Source organism: Leptinotarsa decemlineata, unplaced genomic scaffold (genome assembly GCF_025532065.1).
Source record: "Leptinotarsa decemlineata unplaced genomic scaffold, Ldec_3_MD MMD2_tig00026361_RagTag_RagTag, whole genome shotgun sequence".
In the NCBI taxonomy this organism is placed as follows: Eukaryota; Metazoa; Arthropoda; class Insecta; order Coleoptera; family Chrysomelidae; genus Leptinotarsa; species Leptinotarsa decemlineata.
The window spans coordinates 4,654,948-4,665,647 of record NW_027412704.1 but is presented as its reverse complement, the minus strand read 5'-3'; the positions used below and the strand labels follow the sequence as shown (position 1 = coordinate 4,665,647).

Genomic DNA, 10,700 nt, shown 5'->3' with positions numbered 1-10,700 from the left:
GTCTATAGTTATGTCTGACTTCAGCTTCAACGCACCCTGTTTCTTTTGAGTTTAATTTTGGATGATTAATTTGCCAAGTCTACTGTGACTATGATTCCCCTCTCCCTTTGAGCCTTAAAAAAAGATAACAGAAGAATTTACGTACATTTTTGGTACTTTTCGATAGGAAAGACTATAGTGTTGTATAATTCACTGGCGAGAGGTAGCAACAAATATTGAGGGGGGTTTGTCATGTCGAAACAAATATCTATTGTATCATATCACTACCTGCAGATGAGAGTTATATAATTCATAAGTTACGCTTTCAATACTTGAATGAATCATTGAATGACCAACAGTATGAGATTTGATTCTGACTTTTCATTAAGTTATAAGGTGAGTTACATCGAGTAGTACTGATTCGATTATCTAATTATGATACATAAGTGGAACTACTCAGAACTGCTCATTTGGAAAATTAATGAATGGTTCATGCGTGAAAATGTTATTTGAGCACAATACTATGCGACGACTTTCCTCGACAGGAAGACTTAACAGATTGTCTCTGGTCTAGATTCCTGGCCATACTGGCCTGAAAGGCAATGAGGCTGCTGACTCCCTTGCAAAGGAGGGTGCTGTAAGCAGCTTCATCGGATCAGAACCTGTCATTGGCATCGCCTTAGGCTTTGCCGAAGAAAGATTGAACACCTGGACGGTGAGAAGATTTATGGACTTCTGGCAGAATCTTCCAGGATTGGCCCGTTCCACGGCGTTCCAAAAGATGAACTATAATGTCTAACAGGCCTTCCCACAGACCACTGTCGTCTGAATCATCATATGCAGAGACTCGGACTGTCGGAAGACAGTGTGTGTCGCCTCTGTTTGGAAAATAATGAAACAGCAGAGCATATATTTTGTGCCTGTCACGCTGGGGACCGAATGAGGTTTTTAGAGTTCGGCAGAGCCATACTCTTATCATCTGACTCTAAATACCACTCACTTTACACTCAGGCTTCAGCTTAAAAGTGGTTGTCGATGGAAATGAATATTCAGGTAGAAAAAACAGTTTTTATGGCAGAACAGAAAAATGAGCTATTGAGCATATCAAAGATATGAAGACGAGGATATACGGATTAACACGACGAGATGTTTTATCTTCGACGTGTCAACTTGTATTTGAAAATAATGTCACCAACCCTTTCAACAGAGAAGAAGCAGGATATGATTGGCTGGGAGAATTTCTTTCGTCAGCGGCATCCAGATATAGTCCTTCGTGCACCTGGATCCATCTCTGCTGCTCGAGCACGAACCTTTGTTAAACCAGTAGTATATAGATTTCATCCCACATTACAATGTATTGAAGAGATAAAAAACTATCTGCGCCACCGTCTCTAGAACGTTGACGAGACTAGCATTTCTACGGTTCGAATGGTTCGTATGAAGATGGAACTGAAAGATGGCGTTCCACCAGGCTCCGTATGGGCATGTAATTTATCTGGTTTTTACCAAATGGTTTGACCATTTTTTCAGCTACATGAAACATTCTGTGGAGGACACAGTCCTGTTGATTTTAGATGGCCACCTTTCACAGACAAACAATTTGAAATTGATATTGGAAGCTCGAGAAAACCACGTCACTATTATCTGCTTGCCTCCACACTGCACCCATAAAGTGCAGCCTTTTGATGTCAGTTTGATGTATCCCTTAAATATCTACCACAATCAGTCACTCGAAAAATGGATGAACAACAAATCTGACAGGCCAGTAACTGTGTTTCAGATTGCAAAGATTTTTGGAGAGGCTTATTTGAGAGCAGATGTACTATGGAATGCCATGAATGGGTTTGCCAAAACTGGGATATTTCCTTCGAACCCAGATGTGTTCATCGAAGCTGACTTTATCGCTGCAGCAACAACCGAAATGGAATTCAATGAAGACTTCAGTGTAGTAGAAACGCCTACAACGGTTTCAAGTACACTAAACCTACCAGCAACAGATCCTTCACCAGCATCAGAAACCTTCACTTCACACGTCTTCGCAGATTTGCAGAATATAACACCGTCACCAACTTCTATAAATGATGGGAATCTGTCATTTCGGAGTCCTTCATCGCCACTGCTACAGACGCACCTCAATTGTATGGCCATACATTCTAGAAGATAGCCAATTTGAATGTTACACCGGCTCATATTCATCCTTCGCCCAAAATTTTAGGTGAAAGACGCCATCTTGAGAGAAGACCAATGAGTACGTCAATCTTAACTAGCCGGCCATACAAAACTCATTTAAAGGAAGGAAGAAATGAAAATACAGATGAAGAAGATAAAAACAATAAAACACAATAGAATGTACAGAAAAACATCCTAATAAGAAACAAAAAGGAAGGAGTGTTGAATGAAAGAATGTTGTATCAGAGTCATCTGAAAAAGAAAGACGCAAAATGTATTTTCTGTACGCAAACATTTTCCAAAGATGATAGGGACGAGAGATGAATAAATTTTTGTGTATGCCAAAGATAGAACCAATCAAAACTAAACATGTTCTTTCTCACGAATCAGTAGAAAGTTGTCCTGAAAATCATGAGAAGAAAATTTAATTATATGATTTAGAAAACACTTGCTTCATGAATAGCATTTCACATGTATTTTTCATGACGAAGAATTTCAAAAACGAGATATTAACGATGAACGAGAACGAGAAAGTTTTCTAGTTATTCACCTAACTCAAACAATTGTTCATACAGTTGCAGCTTCATAAGAATGTATCATCTTTCCCACCAACCTATTTTCTGGAGTCTTGAAGTATACTTGATACTCCTTAGGATAACAAGAGGATTTCTCCGAATTCTTGGAGTTCTTGTTGAATACTCTTCGTGAGCAAAAAAAATAGCAGAATCAATACTCCTGACCGCTCTGGATTAAGTGGTTCAGTACAGTCTCGTCTTGTGTTCTTAGATCTTCTGCTGGAAAATCCTCACTTGTTTACTTTGTAGTAAATGTTCAGGAGGTAGCGAAAACGTAAGTGATTTTCTGAATCTTCAACTAGCGTTCCCTAATATAACTGATAACCAGTCCGTGCAAAGCTCATTGTTAAATCATCTGAAAATGGAACTTTCAACGAGTGAAGATCAACTGTATTGCCAAACATTCGCCAATCTATTATAAGAAAACAAGTATACCTGAGGCACCAGTCAATCTAATAATGATCTTCAAATATGACTCAACCTCTGATGGAAGCACCAAACTCTTATGAAGGTTACAGAAAGATGAATACTACAATCTAGAAGACCACTATTATGATCTGCATGCAGTCATGGTTCACTGTGGTACTGACGTTGGATCTGGTCATTATTACGCATTGGTCAAAGACGAAACGGACTGGTGATGTCTTGAATTTATTGGAGCCTCTGGAGACACCCTACATTTTGTTTTATGGAAGAGAGGATATTGGCAGATCAAAATCTTCACATGATGTGGTGCTGGAGGTTTTTCCGGTCGAAAAAGTTAATGCGCCACTGGAATCAATGAAGTCGCCCTGGAGCGCCAATTGATTTTTGTTGTTTCATAATTTCATGATTTGTATTACTTTTTTGTTTGATATATAATCAATTATCAAATCATCAATAGATACAAATAATTTTACGATATTCAAATAAACTTTATTCAACTAGATGGTGCGTCATGAGAATTTTTTTTTCATTTTTCTCAATGTTGATTTTGAGTAGTGAAATTTGCTTAACTAGATTAGCTGTGTCACGAGATGAGTTACTTACCTACTTTAGAAGAGTATATAATTTTTTTAAATCACAGATCTCATACAATGTGATGATTGATTCCTTCTTCAATTATAATGGATACCTACTAACTTGATTAAAGATAGTTAACCCTGATTATGACTTTATTCAGGTAATTAGGGTGAGGGCAACATGATCCTTGGATCATCTTGCCCCTACCGCAGAGATCATTTCGATCACCGGGGTGTACAAGATATTGCTTTCAAAATATTTCAAAAATGGTATTTATAATAATAAAACATTAGAAAATATATATTTTGAGAATGACAACAATTAGATAGATGAATTTACTATGGATGAACTTATTTGTATCTGCAATAAATAGAATACCATTCAAACTAAAAGCATTCTTCCTTAAGTGAATCATCTCGTACACCTTTCCCCAAATATATTCGACAATAAACTTCAAAATAATGACAATTCTCCCAATCAATCGTTTTATCAATCAATACTGACCCTTGGCAGATCAGAGCTGTATTCGATATTCTGTTGAATCTGTTAAACCAGCTGTCGCATCCCTACGAACGACAACCCTCAGAAGTCGGAACTTGTGCAAGCTAAGGATTAACGAGGTCTCACCCCATAACGTGTGATTCCTAACACTGAACCAATTTCAATAATCTTTTCATTGTCAGAAAACGACTTGATTCAGAAGTAACTCATGATACTTTTATCCACCTAGTCATTCACGGTAGTGCTATAGTTACTTTTGTTGGATCTATAAGTTATAGAATTGATCAGTGTTCCACGATAAAAACCAAAACTCTGAACTGCACCAGTGCAAAAGCCAAGGTAACTCGTTTACCTATGCATTGAACTGTTTTGTTGGGTTCAGTTCTGAAAAATACCCAACAACGCAATCTGAATATCACTGAATGAAAATTATTATTATTATTAGTGACTTACACATTGAAGGTTTCTGAATTTTCGCGTATCTATAGGTGAAAGACTTTTCAAAATCGATTGAGTTGTTTCCAGTTCATTCTATACAAAACAACAAACTTTTTCTCATTAAAATTTCAATTCTGATGATCAATCTAAAGTTGGTAACTCAGGTATATAGATTATTCAATAAATGGAACATGTTTAAGAACTCTTCCGAACTGGATTTAGTCTCCAGCGATTCAAAACCAATGTGAATCGCTGCTTTCGCACAGGCACCGCTCTGGGAACGCCTTAAGGATTTTTATGTAGTGCTTGTGTTTTTTCTTCAAAAAAAAAAATTTAATCAAATGTTTTTTTTATTCACTTAAAACAAATCATAGAAAGTATATAAACCATAGTTCACTCTGTAATAACAAAAATCCTTCTATAGCCTCTTGTAGATTTGCTTCGCCTCTATGCCGCCCAAGTTCATGCTCTGTAGCAAGAAGAAACAGTTAGAACAGTATTGAATAACTTTAAATATAATATATTACCAATTCAAATCCAGAGTCGGTGAATTTGTAAATTCTGGTGAGGTTTACACCCCCCTCTTCTATCGATACAAGTTTCAGTGCATCTCCCTCTTTTGTGACGGTGGTCTGAAAGATTACGGAAAGTTCAATAAATTTCATTCTAGAGAGGAAGTGATTGTGCATACCTTCGAAACGGAACCATCTGCTTGTTTTTCTTCACATTGTTTACCCAAAACAAAGTGGTTTTCAAGATCGTCTCCGAATCCTTCAATTTTGATAGTGACTTTATCGCCATCTATGCCCACCGTTACAAAGGGCTTAGCTTTATCAGCAGCAGAAGCTTGCTCATCAGTGCTTCCTGAAATGAGTATCCTTGGTTAGCGGAAATGAATAGTAAATATTATTTTTATTGATATTCAATTACATTTATGATATTCTGAAGAGTTTATGCTTGAAAATCCATTCTATGTTGCATCATCTTTCTGATAATTATCATGAATGGACTGACCCGTTACTTGCTGAAAATTAATAACACTGATCATGATATATGATGGAATCGGCCGATACTTGATGAAAATCCATAACTAACGTATTCCAAAAACACTTTATTGTGAGATTTTCACTAAATTGTTTTACAAAAACGCAACACGTGTTTCGCCATACAATGGCTGGCGTGTCTTTCAACTAATTCTACACATGCCATACTAAATATATATATATATATATATATATATATATATATATATATATATATATATATATATATATATATATATATATATATATATATATATATATATATATATATATAGTTTATGGAGTACCTGAAATCAAAGTACCTGTAAACGAAGTACCTGGATTTTAAGTAGCTGATATTTTACCTTAGTTTCTAACGAATTAAATTACCTGCACTTATGTACCATTTTCACATTTGAAAAAATATATTCAGTAACGAAGAGTTATTGAGTTCTAATTGATCATTCAGTAAATTACCCGAATTCCTGAATCTATTGATTTTTAAACATTCTAGAAGATTAAGTTTCAAACTCTTTTCTTCTAAATGTAACACCTGAACTGAATTTGATCAAACAAATCGCGATTAATAACGGTTATAAGGTAGATATTGTAAACTCCATTCTTTCCAAAAAACGACAAAAGCAAGCCATGGATCTGGTCTACCCATATTCAAGATGAGATAACGTTAGTTATAAGACATTGACATATGTGGGGGAACCAAACAGGAATATTGCCCGTTTTTTGAAGAAAGAAGGCGTAAACGTAGCTTATAGAACGAATAATAACCTAAGTAAATTTATTAAAAGCAATAAGGACAAAACTTTGGTGTCGGATAGATCAGGAGTATATAAGCTGACTTGTGGCTCTTGTCCAAAACTGTATATTGGCCAAACAGGAAGAACATTTTTCCAACGAATTAAAGAACATATGAGTAGTTTTGTAAATAGAAAGAAAAGAGTTTGGAACTTAATCTTCTAGAATGTTGAGAAATCAATAGATTCAGGAATTCGGGTAATTTACTGAATGATCAATTAGAACTCAATAACTCTCCGTTACTGAATATATTTTTTCAATTGTGAAAATGGTACATAAGTGCAGGTAATTTAATTCGTTAGAAACTCAGGTAAAATATCAGCTACTTGAAATCCAGGTACTTCGTTTACAGGTACTTTGATTTCAGGTACTCCATAAACTATATATATATTTAGTATGGAATGTGTAGAATTAGTTGAAAGACACGCAAGATGAAGCCATTGTATGGCGAAACACGTGTTGCGTTTTCGTAAAACAATTTAGTGAAAATCTCACAATAAAGTGTTTTTGGAATACGTTACTGATCATGATGATGAATAAACAATCCTCATGAACATTTTATATTTCTAGACACGTTTTTTTAACACCGTAGCTTCCTCCTACTGTGAAAATTGTTCATTATTCCCATCGGATTAGATTAGATTGTCGGGGAGCGATTTATTATTCTTCTTGACAGAACCTGCAGTGGGTTTCTTCTGTCAGACTCATGTTGCTCCATATGTTTCCACAACCTTACGGTTATGGTTTAGCAGGTCTTCCGTGAATCTAAGCGATTATTTCTCTCGCCTGCCCCATTCCTTGGAGCTCATTGATTAACAAATTCTCATGATGTGTGTTGGAATCGGTCGATACTTGATGAAAATCCATAACGTGTTTGGGTGAAATTTTATTGCGAAATTTTCAATAAACACTTTTACAAAAACGCAACACGTGTTTTGCTATACAGTAGCGTTTTCGAGTGTGTCTGTGCTAGTATGCAGTTCAAGTTGTTTCTAACGATTCTCAGCCCGAACTGTGCATTTTTCCTTGATAGAGTCGCACTTGAGATATGGAGTTGCCTTTTGGGGCTTTTGTATCCAACAACTACTGAATTCAGTATTCGTTCTACAAAAAAGGGCTGTCAGATACATATGTCGGTCAAAATCACAAGACCACTTTAGCTCCTTCAGAACTCCTGTTAGAAACCGTTTGCTTTATTCACAAAAACTCAGCAGCAAATGATGACAGACGTTACTACACGAGAGGAAGTCGGAATTTACCCTTGACAATCGCAAAATCAGCAACTACAAAATTTTCTTTGATATATGAGCAAGAAAATATACAACCACCTTCCAATGTGCTATAGGGCAATAGCAAATTTGGAAAAATTCAGAAAATTTGTTGAAGGAGTACTTTTGCAAAAAGCCTACTATGACTTAAAGAAATATTACGATGATGTATTTTAACTCTTAGTATTTCAGAAGCTTACGTATCTGTAATGATTCATTTATTTATTATCGGTAATGGATTATATAATGTATTATTCATGTGTACTCGATTATGTACATAATTATTGTTCATAATTTTATTTATTTATTATTTTTTTTTAACTTTAACATTATTGACTTCATAAAGTTTCACTAGCTTTGTCAATAAGGATTTCTTGGAAAATAAAGCATGATTGATTGATTGATTGACTTGTGTCCGACTCTCAATACAGTTCATGTAATCAATATAAGAAATTTTTTAATTACATTATTACTGGATATTTTTCTGTAGTGTTGTATTGTGCTAAGTAAATAAAAACTGTTTCTGTTATCTTTTTATGTCCTATTTTGTTACATATACATACATATATTTAGTATTTACTTGAAACTGTATATTATTTTAAAGTTTATAGTTTTATATAACTAACTAACAATAGCTAATATGTGCAATTCTGTTTGTTTGTTTTTTAAATTTGATTATTTCAACCCAGAAATTTATTATACACCTTTTATTAATAATAAAGGAAAGCCCAAAGCCGCTAGGGGTGAACTTTGATCTAATTATATTCATTCAAGGATTCAAATTATTTATTACTAGAATATAAATATTTTGTTTTGGTAAAATTTCCATTTTGTTAAGGACTGGCAATACTAGAAGCAATTAGACATTCTTGAGGTTTTTACTTTCCACTCAACTAAAATGAGAAAAATTTATAGTTTGATTCTAGAAAATTTTAATTTCCACTTATACTAGATAGAAATTTTCAATGTCATTATTTTTATTTGGTGTTACGTCGTTTGCCATTTTTCAAATTTTTTATTCAAAATACAAAATAGATCAATGATTCGTATTTTGAATTTTGAAACCCTTTACCTACCATTTTTGAATGTCCTAACTGTGCCTGACATTACTTAACTTTTTTGACAAATCACTTCATCAAGATATGTTTTTGTTACATTCAGCTTTTTGAATTCTATTTTTGTTATATTTTATAATCGAAAATTGAACAAGCAGTAGGTATCAGAAACATATTTTGGTTTACTGTGAAATGAAGTTGATACTCTCTGTATTATTTTCCCCCACAAAATGTTTTACTTTTTCAAACAATGTTTAGTGATAATCAAAACATTCTGTTTCAAAAAGTAATAGATAGGTTTTCAGTCATTACTCATTGCATATAGTAATTACTTATTTAATTTGTTTAAGTGTCCGCTACAATATATTGCCAAAAAAAAATTGAAACTTTTTTATGGGATTTTTTAATAAAAATATTATTAACAATTTTATTTCTTTTCTATTAATTTTTATTCATTAAAGAATAATTACTATAGATTAGATTTAAATTATAGTGTAATATATATTTTTTCCCTTTACAAATTTATAACTACACGACCAGGTAAGTGTTATCAAATAAATTGATATTTAATTGAAAATGAATAATCAATGAAAAAAATTCAAATATAATGTATTTGTTAATAAAAAATAAAAATAATTCATAATTATTCATTAAGTAATAATCTATAAATCTCAACTGAGCTGATTTCGATCGGGACAACCAGTTGATTTCAAATAATATTTAATCTGCCCTCGCGCTGCCCTCTATCTCAAAAACGATTCAACGTATGAAAAAATGTTTGAACAAAATTTGTAGAGAATTCTCTTCAATATTGATGATGCATTCAATCAGCATAAAACCCATTGGAAACGAGATATTGGCAAAAAACGTGCAAAAATTCGTTTTTTTTTTAAATTTTGACCCCCAATTTTTGAAGGTAAGGCCGTCGAATCGTAAGTGAATTTTGAGAATACTTTTATGATGCCAAAATATAAAGTTTATACAAATTTACAGTTGGGTACGTCAACTTTCCGAAATACAGGCCTAAATCGACCTAAAATGACTGGACAATTTGGGGTTGGGATCGAACTCACGACCTTCCAGTCGGGATTCGGGCACACTATCACTGCGCCAATTCATCGCTACTATTGAGAGTTACTGGTTGTAAAATTTTCAAAACGGATTATATACAATTACATCACATACGAGATAGTCAATGCAAATAGTTGAAATTTAAGAAAAACTAAGAAGTCGATAAACTAATTCATGTTATAGTATTGAAGGTAGTACTAACCTATTTTTTTCAAAAATTCATAGAATTTCACATTTTCAACTAGTTGGTACCTTCCCGCGATTTGCACCATATTGATGAAGAAGTTTTATTATTATTTTTTTTTCAGTCTGTAGTCGCTTGTTGAACTGCATTTTCTAAATGATCACAGGCATTTATATATAGTGGAATATATTAAAATGAAGTGTATAACCACTTCAATTTTATTTATTTTCAGATTACAAACATACAACTGAACAAATATTGAGAAACAAATTCACTCTTATCTATTTTCATTAGAATGTGATTATTTCGAACACTGTGGCTATCTATATACTCAATTTTCAATGTTCCAATGTACACAACAGAAAAATTGAGTCATTTTTCGACCAATTATGACAGATACTTGAGCAAATATTGAAAATAATTTCAAAGAAAACAAAAACAAAATTTGCTCCACAACAGATGAATACACACATCGGAAAAGTCTAGGGATATTTTTATAACATAATGAATATCATAAAAATAAATGCATGAGGTCGTTTAATTTCGATTAAATTGGTACACTCGACCACCCTGTAGATTTCTATGGGTTGAACAGAGCCTGCAAAAACGGTAACTAATCTTTA

The 10,700-nt window shown here is 33.6% G+C and overlaps 1 protein-coding gene across 1 annotated transcript; it reads right to left on the bottom strand.

The window, feature by feature from the left end:
* Nucleotides 1-4,996: 4,996 nt before the first annotated feature.
* On the bottom strand, nt 4,997-10,257 carry LOC111517655 (fatty acid-binding protein). Its single transcript, XM_023173862.2, has 4 exons — nt 10,096-10,257; nt 5,356-5,528; nt 5,192-5,296; nt 4,997-5,133 (listed from the first exon to the last, which is right to left on the bottom strand). Exons 1-4 carry the CDS (start codon nt 10,163-10,165, stop codon nt 5,083-5,085), a joined length of 399 nt encoding a protein of 132 aa, XP_023029630.2. The 5' UTR covers nt 10,166-10,257; the 3' UTR covers nt 4,997-5,082.
* Nucleotides 10,258-10,700: the final 443 nt, after the last annotated feature.

Excerpts from the sequence above, each read along its gene's own strand:
- LOC111517655 (XM_023173862.2), bottom strand. The coding sequence starts at position 10,165 with ATGGTGCAAATCGCGGGAAGGTACCAACTAGTTGAAAATGTGAAATTC. Across the intron at positions 5,297-5,355 it reads CAGATGGTTCCGTTTCGAAG|ACCACCGTCACAAAAGAGGG; the intron begins GTATGCACAATC and ends GTAATCTTTCAG. Across the intron at positions 5,134-5,191 it reads CCGACTCTGGATTTGAATTG|AGCATGAACTTGGGCGGCAT; the intron begins GTAATATATTAT and ends TTCTTGCTACAG.